The sequence below is a fragment of the Lethenteron reissneri genome, chromosome 33 (genome assembly GCF_015708825.2).
Source record: "Lethenteron reissneri isolate LAM-NWPU_2019-01 chromosome 33, ASM1570882v1, whole genome shotgun sequence".
Lineage (NCBI taxonomy): Eukaryota > Metazoa > Chordata > Hyperoartia > Petromyzontiformes > Petromyzontidae > Lethenteron > Lethenteron reissneri.
Window position 1 is genome coordinate 10,322,168 of NC_083811.1, and position 14,398 is coordinate 10,336,565.

General features: G+C 43.0%; 1 protein-coding gene across 1 annotated transcript in view; it reads right to left on the reverse strand.

Annotated features, from left to right (window-relative positions):
• Positions 1 to 14,398, reverse strand: part of ACSS3 (acyl-CoA synthetase short chain family member 3) — a 34,620-nt gene that overhangs the window by 18,209 nt on the left and 2,013 nt on the right. The window contains exons 2-6 of the mRNA XM_061564585.1: positions 5,918 to 6,062; positions 4,449 to 4,637; positions 2,913 to 3,047; positions 2,417 to 2,557; positions 114 to 194 (exon numbers count right to left, since the gene is read on the reverse strand). Coding sequence (XP_061420569.1) covers positions 114 to 194; positions 2,417 to 2,557; positions 2,913 to 3,047; positions 4,449 to 4,637; positions 5,918 to 6,062 — 691 coding nt within the window. The remainder of the gene's footprint in view (positions 1 to 113; positions 195 to 2,416; positions 2,558 to 2,912; positions 3,048 to 4,448; positions 4,638 to 5,917; positions 6,063 to 14,398) is intronic.

The following is a 14,398-nucleotide window of genomic DNA, read 5'->3' on the forward strand; positions in this document are numbered from 1 at the left end:
AAATGCAATGTTTGGAAATATGTTTGTGCAGTCAAAAAAAAATTATTACGTAGTTCAGGTCTGTGTAAACAGGCGCTATACAGATACGCAACGGGTTGCCTTTATAACCTCACCTCGCCAGGCTTTAGGCCATAGATGGACGACATGCTCCAGTTCAACATGACAGCATGGCCTCCAGTAGGCCTCACAACGCCCTGCCATTACCAGACACACGAAACAACAATCGTTCACACACCGCCAGCGCATTTCAGTATCAATTATTGATACTTCGACTTGAAGTCCACGTTATTTTCAGATGTCAAGCAAATGAAATTGCATTTTATATATATGTGTAAAATGTGTGAATGCATGTTACTGTTGATATCGTTGATGATATTTAGGCCATATTAGCACTCACAATTAGCTATTTTAAAATGTTACTTCTGGACAACAGAATTGAGAGAAGATAAAAGAGGAGTTGCTAGTGTTTTCACAGATGTCTACTGGAGAGATGTCTACTGGACATCTGTAAAAAAAAGCTTTATAGCTCATAAGATTCCTCTGATATAAATAAAGATTCTGAATCTGTGTTTGTGGCTATTAGGAATTGGTCACAGATTTAGGCATGTAATATTATAAAAAAGTTATCTAAGAACACAAAATCTTCCTATAAACTTAACCGCACCATTATTACATTGCTAAGATCGAAATCTGAAAACAAAAGTAATATTGCTTTCTGGGTGATATCATTACCTCATTAACAATGGAATCTAATGGACACTTTATCTTAATGTCTGTGTGTCCTCCCATATAAGTTAAGGTCTCATCATCATCTACAGAAGTGATTTATCGCCTTCTGCATGAAGGCATGTCCAATTCATTATCATCTCTCATGGATCTTACGTACGTATATTGAACTTCTTTCACATCGTACGTAGCCAACCGTGCTAATTGGAGGTGCGGAGGAAGAACAACAAACTAAAACAATCTATCTAGCTCCTGCGCATGAACTGATTTTATTGCTCCATCTCCGTTGTGGATGTCCTGTCAGGCATGCTCCCTCCTTTACCTTCCACTCCCTCATTAACCTTGACCAGTGGCCATCACACATTCGAGCGATGCGTCCTGCCCAAGCCCAGTTATTTTTATTAACAGTGAATGTGATGTCTCTGAATTCTGTACGTTCTCTGATCCATGTGTTCATCAGTCCCTCCAGAAAAACGCGGAGTTTTTTGGTGATTGTTGCGGGCAAAAATCGTTGATTATGCGGCACGTTTTCTTAAAAAATGCGATGGAATATGCGGGATATTTATGCAATTTTATGCGATTAAATTGCGGGAACTTGCAAAAACTGCGGTTTGATGAAAAAGAGAAAAAAAAGTGATTCCCCCAACACCCTATTCACTCGGCTACTACTTTAATGTAAAGAGTCATTTCTTATTACTTCCTATGATAGGCAAGCATACTACATCACAGAAAGTGCTGGGAATATTTAAGTTCTCATCTTGTTTTATTTCAGACCTTAACAAACAGATGGCTCAAACTTACAAAACATTGAGTCGAACAAGTTCTGTAGCTTTACAAAATGAATATGCTACAACTTCTGTAAAAATGAATAAATAAAATATTAAAAAATAAAATGTGTGCTTCCTGTTTTACAGAGGTAGCTATACAAAACAGACATCTTCTGTTAAAATAAGTGTTTTCAGTGCACAGTAACGTAAGCAATACAGTAACAGTACAGTCTTACAGTAATGTAAATTTACATACTACTAACAAAAAGGTGCAATCTTACAACTGTAATGAGTGACGTCACTTCATAACGTTCCCATGGCAACAGGGGAAATGGCTGCGCTTGTGTGAAGTAAACGCAACATTTTTCAACTTTCTGCTAAGATATATGTGACTTTTTGCAACGAAAATGCGGGGATTATGAAATCATGCAAGCCCGCATATTTTGCGCGCGGAAATCTGCAATTTATGCGGCGAAAGTGCGGCGTATTTGAAAAAACGCGCCCCCCGCATAAATATGCGGACTTTGGCTGATTTTGCGTGGAAACTTGCGATCGCATAATCGCGTTTTTCTGGAGGGACTGGTTCATCATTATACCCCTCAGTGTAGGTTTTATGTAAGCGTAATTACTTTATAAGACATTTTAATAAGCAATTATTGAATGAGTATATTTAGGTAAGCAATTAACGATATTTTGGCTGTCAAAAAAAGTGGTCATTTACATGTGTAATGTATATTTGTGTGTCCGTTACCATGGCCCACATAATGACATTCATGGCTTCATCACACGTGCTATGCGCGCCCCATGGCAGGCGCCTCATCTGCGATATGAAGCAGTTGTGTGTTGGAGGCAGGACAGTGTCTGAGGCCAATCCTGATCCACCCATCGTTCTTGCATAGCGGGAGGCACCGTCGTGCTCGCACCTTGGGGGCTCCAGTTGTGCCGGACGTGTAGAGGATGTAGAGGGGGTGGTCCGACGATACGGGTACGCAGTCGTGGGGCTTGGCAGCCGAGACCTCCTCCTGCCAGCACATGTCCCGGCCAGGAACCAGCGATGCCCGCGCCTGTCACCGCACAGTCAAGGAAGAGCAAATGTCAGGAACATCTTGACAGGCACAATAATCGTTTTTGCCTTTTTTTTTCTTTACATTTCCAAAACGTCACGGAAGATTTTTGCTCGCTGTATTTTATTGCAACCGTGCTTCGCTGGTGGTTAGCAGCATGGCATAGTAATGCAGTGCAACACGGTACGGGAGTGGTACAGAATGTTGTTGCCAGACGTGGCGTGGTGTTCGGGAGAGCTTGAAGCATGGGAATGAGCTGCTCGTCCAATGTTCCTGCTCAACAGTATGAAACGGCAAGCAGCTGCTGTGCGGAGGAGTGGCATGGTGTGGCCAGGAGGGCACGTGTTCATGATACCATGCCAGGCCGGCTGTAGACAAGGACTTTCTCAGGCTTGTGCGTGGCGATGTCAAGCGCTGCCTCCAGGAGCGGCTTGTATGCAACCTGACGGCCTGGTTCAATCCCAAACGAAGCACTCAGCACCATCTTGGGCTGTAGACAAAAGACAAAGATCCCCCATGTAGCCATACCAAGCTTTTGGGGCAAGTTCTGTTAGCGAGCACCTATGAAGGCTGGCACGACACACAAGGGGGTGGGTGGATAGCACCACACCCGCCGCCTTTGTCTCCCTCGTGGCGATGTTTACCACACACCGAACCAGGTACTCATTTGAGGCTGAGTCGACCTAGGACAGGCTCAGGACCGGTTCAGATCATTGTCACTGGTGTTGGCTGTGAGAGGGAATCGAACTTGGTTTGCCAAGTTTGTAGTTCGGCATGCTAACCACTGTGCCACTGCTGTACAAACACAGCCACACTAAACAATGGGTTAAACAATGGGCTAAACAATGGGTTAAACATGGATGCCTGGATTGCTACACCAGAGGCTTCATATTGAAAGATAATGACTATACTGCAATTCTAAAAGTACAATGTTAAAGGATATCATGCTGATGTAATCCCAAACTATTGATTTAATTTTTATTGATTTAATGTTCAAGGCTCGAATGTGCTAAGCTACAGCCTTAATGTCGGAGTAAGTGATGCTAATCTGTAATCTGAATGTTAAATGCTGAAATACAATACTAAAGGCACAATGCTGCAAAGTGCCAAAGATTTATGGAAAAAAATATAAAACCAGAAATACATCTATCATCCTTAATCTTGCAAGGTACAATGAAAGACATCAATGGAGACATAATAACCAACATATTGAGTACTTAAGTGGATATATATAATGAATGGCAATCAGACAGGGAAATCGATATTTGTGGAAAAAAGTGGATTACTTGACCTTGAATATTTACAATTACACTATATGGTTACTATTTAATGTGGGAATTGCAAATCTCCAGTAAATGAGACATATTCAGATAGTTATTAATAAGTAGGTCATATCTATCGTAAGCCTATTCATCCCATCATCACTTTGTGGGAGGTCAGAGGTGGTGAAGCTATTGAGAGAATGAGCCTGGGACCAGGCAAACAAGATTTGTACTGTCCTGGTGATGTTGCAATTATATACCAACAAGTCGGTTACGGAGGAATTTGATTCATGAATGTTTAGCCAGTTAAGGTGCTTCACAATTATAATCGACTATTTTTGACATAGATTGAAAATAGCAGATGCCCCAATAACCTGCCTGCCGAAGGCAGGAAACCCCCAAAGATCCACGCCCAGCATGATGCGGCTTGCAATGCCTATGACCTCAGTAAGAAAACCCTGCCCATCACCTCCCGTCCAGCGGCAAGCGTGAGAACAAAAGTTAGACTAATTTTCCAAATATTTTTGTCCGATCTGATAACACAATCTAACCGTTATCGGTAGAAAAATGGATTTATATAAAAAACGAGACAGCCCACATCTAAGAGAACGTTTTTGACGCCCGGACACCTTGGCGTGGTTGATGCGGACGGCCAGCTCCTTGGAGGCAAAGCCTCCAAAGATGAGGCTGTGGATGGCTCCAATGCGAGCACAGGCCAGCATGGCAAACATGGCCTGGGGGATCATGGGCATGTAGATGACCACACGGTCGCCCTTCTGCACTCCGTTCTTCACCAGGACGCTGGCAAGACGAGACACCTGCACACAGGCGCGTGCGCACACACACACACACACATGCGTACGCTCAGACACGGGGTCACCAAACAGAATGGTGCTGCCCTGTACTAGCCTGACCAGATACTTTGGCATTGATATATAGCATAGTAGGCTCGCACTGTGGACAATGACATCTATTCAGATCAAAGAGTGCCACACTGCTTTTGAAAAGAGCCAGGTAGCATTAATGATGGTAGCAATAATGTGATTTCTGTCGGTACTCAAACACCACCACCAATAGAAGTCGTTATTATTCATTTAGCACTGAAGTGAATATATGTAATTTACCATCACGAGGATTTAAAAAAATAAGATATATATAGTTAGGTATAATGATTGGAGGCATTTGTTTGCAAAATATATATGAACAAATTATACAAGCACATGCATGCATGCAACCCACATCCTTCACTCAGTCATTATAGTAGTCAGTTTATGTAAATAGGACCTTTAACACAACATTGCACACGCACACAGCCATAACAAGGACAACACAAGAGCACAACATTCTTAGGTGTGATTGCACAGCCATGCGTCCACATGCATGCACACGTATACATGGACAAACATGAACGTGCACGCACAACAATGTGGTCGAGCAGGTTGCACATCATTTATCACCGCGTTGAGACCCGGTGTTATGTATCTGGGTCAGATGTACAGCTTGCAGAGCTGACGTTTCACTGCCCTCTGCTCAGCTGGTGATTTGTGCACTGGTGTATTGTGATGCCAGTGCTACTTTTTTATGGGAGTCTAATATTTAATGATGGATATGGTCTCATAGCTGATAGACCACATCTTTAAGTTAATCCAGTCCATGGGTAAAACCGCTCCATGTTTGCGGAGGGCAATTAAGCCTGGCGGATATCGCTGTCTTTGTGGAACCAATGGAAAAATGCCCAAAGTGCTTTCGTGGAATTAAAAGGCCCTCTGCCAACATATGAATTGGCCCCATCTCTTTAAATCTGATCATTTAAATTTAGATTTGATACATTTCATTGTGCAAGAGTCCACAATGTGCTGCGCCTGACGATGGTCGGCGAGGTTGGCTTTCGAGAAATGTTTCTCAACTCCAGTCGATAACAACCTCACCACGATCCTCTTTTTTTATGACCAACATATTTATATTCATGTGTAAATTAACCCATTAACACACCGCGCACTGTGTGCGAAATGCAGTTGAGAAACACGGTTTTTGAGAGCAGTGACTAAATAGTTGACTTTCATTTTTTTGTGTTCAAGGTGAAGGGGGCCCCTTTTACCTCGCTTAGAGCCTGGCGGTATGTGATGGTTTGAACGATGCCTGTGACGGGGCTGTCGTGGATGATGGCAGCCTGGTCTCCGCGGCCAGCCTCCACGTGCCGGTCCAGTGCATTGTAGCACATGTTCAACTGCCCGTCCACGAACCTAGCAGGGCCCACACACCGCACCGCCGTTGGCACCAGCATGTCTCCTTAATAATAGCACCAGCGCGCAGTGCTGGCACGAGGCACCAACTCAGCAAAAGTTGAAGGTGCCAAGCAGCTCAAAGGGGGCCCATGGGTTCATGCAAAAAAAAAAATGGAGGGCACGAAATATCAGCTCAAACAAGAGATGCTTATTAAAATAAAAAAAAGCTCAAATATAATCACGCTTGCTAAACTAATCAGAAGTATTTCATTAATGTAATGATTTCACCCAACCGTGATTTACAGTGGTTAAGTTACGCAGCTTGTCCACTCTATGTTTATCGTCACGTGATGCAAACATAAGTAATGTATGCTTTTGGGCCCCCAATGACCCAGCACCACCACCACCAATGCCAGTGCTCTGCCATGAAATACAGCCTTCAGTTACAAAGCACCACAACCACATTGGTACACCAACATACTAAAACACGCTGCACCAACGGGTAAATGAATTGATGTCAACCCTTGCACACATTCAACACGGCATCATAAGTAGCACAACCACACCAGCACGTCAACATGTCTATGAACCGCACTAAAACGTACTGCTAATAGTTGCACACAACGCAGAACACTTATTGATGCGTCATGTTTTAATGGATTTTGAGTCACCAGAGCAAGCATCTAAACCTTTTATACATACAGAGCTTGAGCATAAACAGCCATGCAGTGTTAAATGAACATACATATTGCCTGTTTATGTATTGTCTACTTTAAGGTAATGTGGCTCTGATGTTATTTAAACCTATAATTATCTAAATTAAATTCCAAAGAATACAAATTGGTAAAAGCTAATTTTTTTATTGGATGATTTCTTGAAAATGGAAAATAGAACGTGTCATTTGTCACGCATTAAAGTTAGACTACATTAAAGCTTAAACCAATTAGACTGAGGAAAACACCACAAAAAATATCCTGCATACCACTTTCAATGTAAAAAAAAATCCATTCAGGACAAAAAATACAAGGCCATTGTTTATCATTTAATCACCATTTAAGTTCTTGCAAATTCAGATTCGGAATCAGAATATGTATTTACACTGGAGGAATCCAATGTCAGTCATGGGGGTTGTTTGACCGTGCTTTTCCATGCTGGTCTGTGTGGGTAGCAGTGAAAGGGGATGCCCAGAAATAGTCCAGAAATTGCTTGCGATTGATGTTAGCCATATCTGGGAATCGAACGTCAGTTTCTGGATCCATAGAGTGCACTAAGCACTGGCACCACTATACCCCAAGGTTACTCTTAACACCCTATAAAACACATTCCTGCGGAGGGAGCTGGTATGGAACGTTGGGTTGCTCGGTCAATGGCCAGGGTCAACGGCGGCGTGGTGTATTCCGCAAATATGGCCGACTGTGAGGGCGGGCACAAGCCGGCGTGAGTAGGTTAAACGTTGAGTTTTATAAGGGCACCACGGGGTGAGCAGCCCCTCCCCACCCAGCCCCACCCCTCCCACCCTCCACCCAGCCCCACCCTCCCCTCCCCACCCAGCCCCTCCCCACCCTCCCCACCCAGCCCCTCCCCACCCTCCCCTATACCCACCCAGCCCCACCCTCTCCACCCAGCCCCTCCCCACCCTCCCCTCCTCACCCAGCCCCTCCCTCCCCACCCGGCCCCTCCCCGCACAACGGACGGACGGACACAATAATCCCCTGTGGGCTGGTGTAACCAGGAGGTCCCTACCAGTATCATTTTAATGGCAACAGTACAACTTTGAATAAAATACATGTTGCAAAATAAAACGTAACTTTGGGACACGATTTTTGTATAACTATCACAAGTGATACCAGAGAACAGCTGAGTGTAGACTACCAGTTGTTAACAATTAACTTTCTCAACGCTCACAATGAAACATCGCAGCACCAGTTGGACTTTGCCCATATGCAATATTAGAGCTTGCAGATGCAACATTAAGCCGTCCAGCATTTGCCCAGTGTTGCCATTTAAACGTCACGAGGCAAGAATGCATTTCTGCAATGGTGATCACACTGGACTTGCAATCCAGATGTCGCTGGTTCGATCTCCCAGCGGGGCAGCTGAAACAATGGGACAGGTTCCTTAACATCCTATCGATTTTCCAAATTGTTTATATGTGACAATTATTCCAATATAAAAGTTAACTAGAAACCTGGTAACACTAGTTAGTGTTGACTTTGATTGTAATGTCCATGTCTGTACTACAGTATACACATTGAGTGGCTGGACAGCCTGGTGGTCAGTGTGAATAGCACTTGAAGCAGCTTAACGCTGCGCAATTGTCCAATTCCCACCGTTACTCTGAAACATTTTTCCAGGTTATCAGACCACATCACGCTATGGAGAGTAAAGTCGATAGGAAAGACCTTGTGTCAGTATCACAGGCTAAATAATACAATTAATTACTACTATACTCTCATGTATTATCTCTCAAGCCTCCTTTGCCTAATTGATCATACATTTCAATGGACTTGCCTGATTAAATAACAGCCAACCTAACTGTTATCATGCTGATCAGTGTGGGTTGGTGAAAGTATCACTTGTCACTGATGTTAGCCATGTCTGGGAATTGAACATTGGACACCGGGTTCAGAGTTCAGTGCACAAACGACTGCACCCTGGCCTTTATAGAATTTCAGTTCGGCTCAAATGTTTGATGAAATCTGTTTGGCTCAATATGCATAACAATTATGAGTAATGCATCGACATACAACAGTACATTGTGGTGCATTAAACATACAGCACTGTAATTGGATAAAAGCGTGATGCTGTGATGGCCAACATTAATAATGATCGTATGCGCCAAGCTATTACTTTGGCAGTCCAGCGTGGGTGTTGGTGAGAATGAACACGTTTTGCTGGTAGATGTTGATATTTAATTTGTTAAATTGTATTCACTTACTCACACAAAAAGCTCCCTTGATGGGCATAATCTCATTTCAACGGTGGAAATTTTAAAAGAGGCATATGAACCTTATGGCGGGACCCCGGCTCTCGCATAAACAGCGATGCGACATCATTTTACGTCTGTTTAAGGCGAACGATACGGCAATCTACTCCTCTTGACGAGCTCTACACGATGCGCCCATCAAAGTTTCTATGACTACGGCAATTTCGGCAACGACATGACAACAGAATGATCCGCGCCAGGTGGGTCGCGGCGTTTATGTGCGCGATGTGAAGGAATCGCCAAAAGTAAATAAATTAATTGCGATATTGACTTCCGTTTATTCGGGACCCATGGGTCCTGCCATAAGGTTCATATGCTGTATAATCTTAAATATCTCACCACACATTCGCATATATACAATACTGTACAATGCATCACATGCAATTACTTAATAGAACATAGTAGCAGACTCACATCCTGACGAAATAGCCAAAAACTTTGCCCCATTAATAGACCACAGCTGGCAAACAATATATATAAATCAAACCTGGGTCCTACATTCACCAACTCGCACTGACCCCCGTGGTGAAGGTCAAACAATCCTCGGGGACAAAAAAGAACATTCACCATCACACGATTTGGATTGCATAAAACCTTCAACCAGTTTTCAAATTCTTTTCAAAATCTTTGAAAACTCTGGTTACGTGGTGTGTAGATTTCTTTTTTGGTCAATATAACCAGAATTGTTTAAGTTCAAACCCACCAATCCGGTCAGCAACAAGTCACCCACTACAGAATTCTTGTACTAATCTAGTCATCCACCAGTTGTGAGCCACCAGTTGCCACCTGTTGCACAACCATGCAACACCCCCCCCCCCCCGCTTGCACACCAAACTCACCAGGCCAACACTGAATCTTTCTCCTCCATATCTGGACGTCGCCGGCTTACACGCTGACTCAGCCGCTCTTTGTCTGAACTTTACAAAAGTGGTGTGAGCCGAGTTCAATGTCGCATGTCAGTTGTGAGGAATGCTTCGGTGTCCTCAGTACACCTCAATGCCACCTCACAGTGTATTACCCCATTGATGAATTAGCCACAACTTCGTAGTGTTTAAGTATTGCAACCTCTCACATTCTGCTTTATCTGTGCAATTTGCATCCGTATCGTTATGCTGTGGTTTCTGTGGTTTCTGTGGGCTCGTGTCATATGAAGGCCATATTTGACTCTGCGGTTAGATGGTGTGGAATGTTGACCTTTTTAAGGTCAGGCCTTTTTGTTAATGTGAAGTTATTTTTGGTTACGAACTGGATTTTTCTTAAAAGCACAAATAAAACAATTCTACATTATTTTTTGAGAAACTTTTCTTAATTGTATTAATTTTGAACCTATCTGCGTGACTTTACCGAAAGACCCAACGAATATGAATTCCTGCAGTCACGAAAGCTTTAAGTCAAGAATTATTAATTGGTTTCATATTTTAAAAATAGTTCATGTAAGGTAAAGAAATACAAGGCATATCCACTGTAACAATGTATAGTACAGTACATTTGTAAAGCTGTATTCAATTTGCAATCGAATAAGCTCATTAGTTAAACGTACTCTGCATGTGCTTTCTGAACGTGTACTTGTTTAGCATAGTACTTGTTACTGAGCATATTACTTAAAATATATACAATATATGAATGCTGTTAGTAAACACTTACAATATCGCATCATGGGTACCAATTACCGTATTGCATATTCATTACTTTCATGCATTCACTGCCACGTTGGACACAAGCATCAATCGTTCCGCATGTGCGCAATGGTGCTTCATGTGCAGGCAGCTTCAAATCTGTAATGTGCTTGTGATGTATCCTGTGTCACTGCTCGCGTGCGTTCGTGCTTGGAAACGTCTGCCTCTGCCAGCACCTCTCACCAAGTAAGCAAAGAGTGAACTCGTGGGGAACAAGCGCTTGGCAAAGCAGCTGTTTTTGTAAAGCAACGAACAGTATGTTCTCGCATTGACAATTGAGGCCAGAGAAGTCAACAGCGATCCAGTGCTCAAATAACGTCATTTGAATGGCATGCATTGAAACGGGTTAATAAATGCTCATTACTCTTGGGTTCTTTCGGTAAAGCCACGTAGGTAGAAAAATAAACAGAAGCGGTCGTCCTCATGCGGAAAAAATAATCCAGCAATGGAACTGCTGAACCAGCGAGAGAGCTGTTACTACAAGGTTATATATGTGGCGAAGGGCAAGCAGACGGGGTCTCAGTTGGAAAGGCATTCCATCCCCGAACGCAAGCACGTCAGTTGTGTTAATGGGGGAGGTTAGGGAGAGAGAGATTAGGGAGAAAGATTAGCATGAAATGAGCTTCCGTCCCCGCACAAGAGCACCGTCCCCGCATATGCGCACAACAGCAGTGTTCATGGGAGATTAGCACTATGTTGATGGGAGAGATTAGGCAGAGAGATTAGGGGGATTAGCAAGTTAATGTCATGTCCATGTGTAACACAAGCTGTGGCACTGCCAACTGCGCTGTGAGAGGCAAGCGCGTCCACGCAAGAGAACCACCGCAACGGTGGTCACGCCAGCGAGACACACAGCCCATCACACAGCCAGAACCATCGATACATCGAGGCTAAGGGAGCAGAGGTGGCCATGTTAGTGAGAACCCAGCCCGTTAATGCAGAGGCACTTAACAGGGTAATGCAACTCAGAGGCGGAAATAACAGCCAAACGGCAGGGAAGAATGGAAGCACCGCAGCAAGTTACAACTTTGCTTGGTTAATAACGTCCTTCCAATGATTGCTCAGCTTATACCCATCTTCTCGGTTGAAATTGTCTCTGTGTTTATATATCTGGATGTCTTCATGGACAAATCTTTGATGGTAGCCCGAAGGTTTGCAGAGTACCTTGGTCTCGGAAAAAAACAATATGGTGTGAGCCCACTGCGTTATAACAATGATCAGACACGGCAGAGGTATTGGTTCTGCCGTGTTTCAAATCTGCCTTGTGTTTGCGAACACGGTCCGTGACATGTCATTTCGTTTCCCCAATGTAACTGATGCCGCAGACACAACTTAGTTTGTAGACACCAGGGTATTGCATGTCAGGAATGATATCCTTCAGAGATGGGATCAAATGACGGATTTTGTGTACTGTATTGAATCGGACCTGGATCTTGTGTTTGTTTACGATTTGGGAAATATTTTTGGAAACACCTGCTATGTATGGCAAGGTGATGGTTTTGATTGGGTCCTCAGATGGTTGTCTCCCTATGGTTGGGGATACAGCTTTGCGGATTGTGCGGTCTAAGTATCCATTCATCTTGAATGCTTGGTGTACGTGCTCCAGTTCACTGGCTAGGTGGCGCTGGTCGGAGATGCAGTGCGCCCTATGGTGTAGTGTTTTGATGAGGGAGTTCTTCTGGGCCGTGTGGGTGGCTTTCCTGTAGACGGAATGTCCCAACGAGCCATCAGGCCTCTTCTCGATCAAAAATGCTCATTCTTTGCGGCATAAAATATATACTAAAAAGGAGGCATACAGTTCTTGTCTGCATTCTGACCACAAGAATCGTGGTCAATGCAAACATGAATCCTTGTAAAAGGTTTCAGTTTGGTGTTTTAACATCTGATTTGTTGCCAGAAAAAAGGGGAAAACCTATTATCATATTTTGGTACTGGCAAAAGGAGGTCCCATGATGTAGCTGCTCACCCCGAGCTCTCATTACTCTGATAGTGTGTTGTCTTTGTGCTGTACGCCTTTTGGTGTCCTCTGGTCTCACACCGTTTTGAAACTAGGCTCAAAAGAAAGCTGTCTCTGGTGTGGACCAATCAGTTAAAAAAAACTATGCATATATTATCAGAGTATTTTTTTTGCATTCTCACCACAAGTATTGTGATTAATGCAGACATGATTGCTTGTAAAAGGTTTCAATTTGGTGTTTTAACATCTGTTTTGTTGCCAGAAAAAAGGGGAAAACCTATTCTCAGTTCTTAAAAAGTTGTAATTCCGACTTCAGCTTCATATAAAATTGCATGCTCAAAAGCAGACTCGTGTAAATTGGTTTGCCTGGATGCGTCGAGTTTAATGTTGAAGATGGATCTGTCATAATTCGTGAAAGGTGGGAAAAAAAGTTGGTATTAAATTCCCTCTTTTCACAATGGCCACGGTTTGATTGACATGTACACTTGTCTGATTATGGACTTGGCAACTCTGTGCAAGATTTCAGAAAGGGCAACTTAAGAAGAGACAAAGTCACACTTGCAGGGTATCCCAACAGCAGCGCCCAAGGTCACATACGCCTCAATAAACAATTTGTGAAAATCATCTTCCACCTTGACAGACCTTAATAGTAATATTATATGAATAGGCACAATAGGATTCAGGTCTCTATTATAGCATTGATGCACGGGAGGAAGTAACCGTATCAGACTGATGATTACTTAATCTTCTAAAGGACCTAAAGCTTCAGGAGCGAAAAATAATTACTCACCACGCTATTGAACTTTTCAGCAATTACCCAGTAGTGTTTAAAGTGAAGTCAGTCCGTTGATTTGGCTAAAACCTCTGATGTCAAGCTTGATTGGTAAAACTTGTTTTTTTGTCTAGTTTTTCACCTGAGATATGTAATGCCACTCAAGCAGCAGTTGTTGTAACCTGTATAGCTACTGGAAAAAATACCAGACGTATGGTTTAACCCGACTATAACGGTGAATGCTTATAGCCACTTAATCTCGCATGACATAATGGTCAATTGTGATGTTGTAGCACTAACAAAATTCAAGTATAAAAATAACTACAACAAGCGATGGTCTTGTTTATACAGTATTGTATTGTTGTTTTTAAAAGCAGAACTTCCAAAGTGGCTTCCAAGAGGAACTATCAAACGGGAGGTTCAATAAACATATTTGCACGTGATAGAGAGGCAAAGAACAATTGCACAAAGCACATCGGCAAACACATTACATTGTCAGGGGCTTATCAAGCACTCCCCCGGTACTGTAGCGGTGTTCACAATCAATGATTAAAATGTGAGATAAGTGAGAGGATCAAGTACCATCTTTGTATAGTTCAAAAATCACGTTGTAGGAATAGAATGATAAGCATCACAAAGCAGTCTGTTATGCAAATTACTTGATCAGCATTCGGAATTTCAATCAGTGCCAGAAGGTAAGTGTACAGGTGGGGTGGTGTAAAACACTGGCAATGTACTACATAAGTATTAAGCATGTCAGCTACATGATCACTTACCATATACATCAGTATAGGCTTACAATACGGTACATATGTTGTTGTTTACCTGTACACAATACGTATGTGATGGTCTATGCCAAAATTACCGAGTACTCTCCCAACCTCGTCAGGTCTCTGAAGCTAAGTGGTATTTGAGCCTGCAACATACCATGCATAAAGCAAATTTTGTCGGCTCTTACGGGGG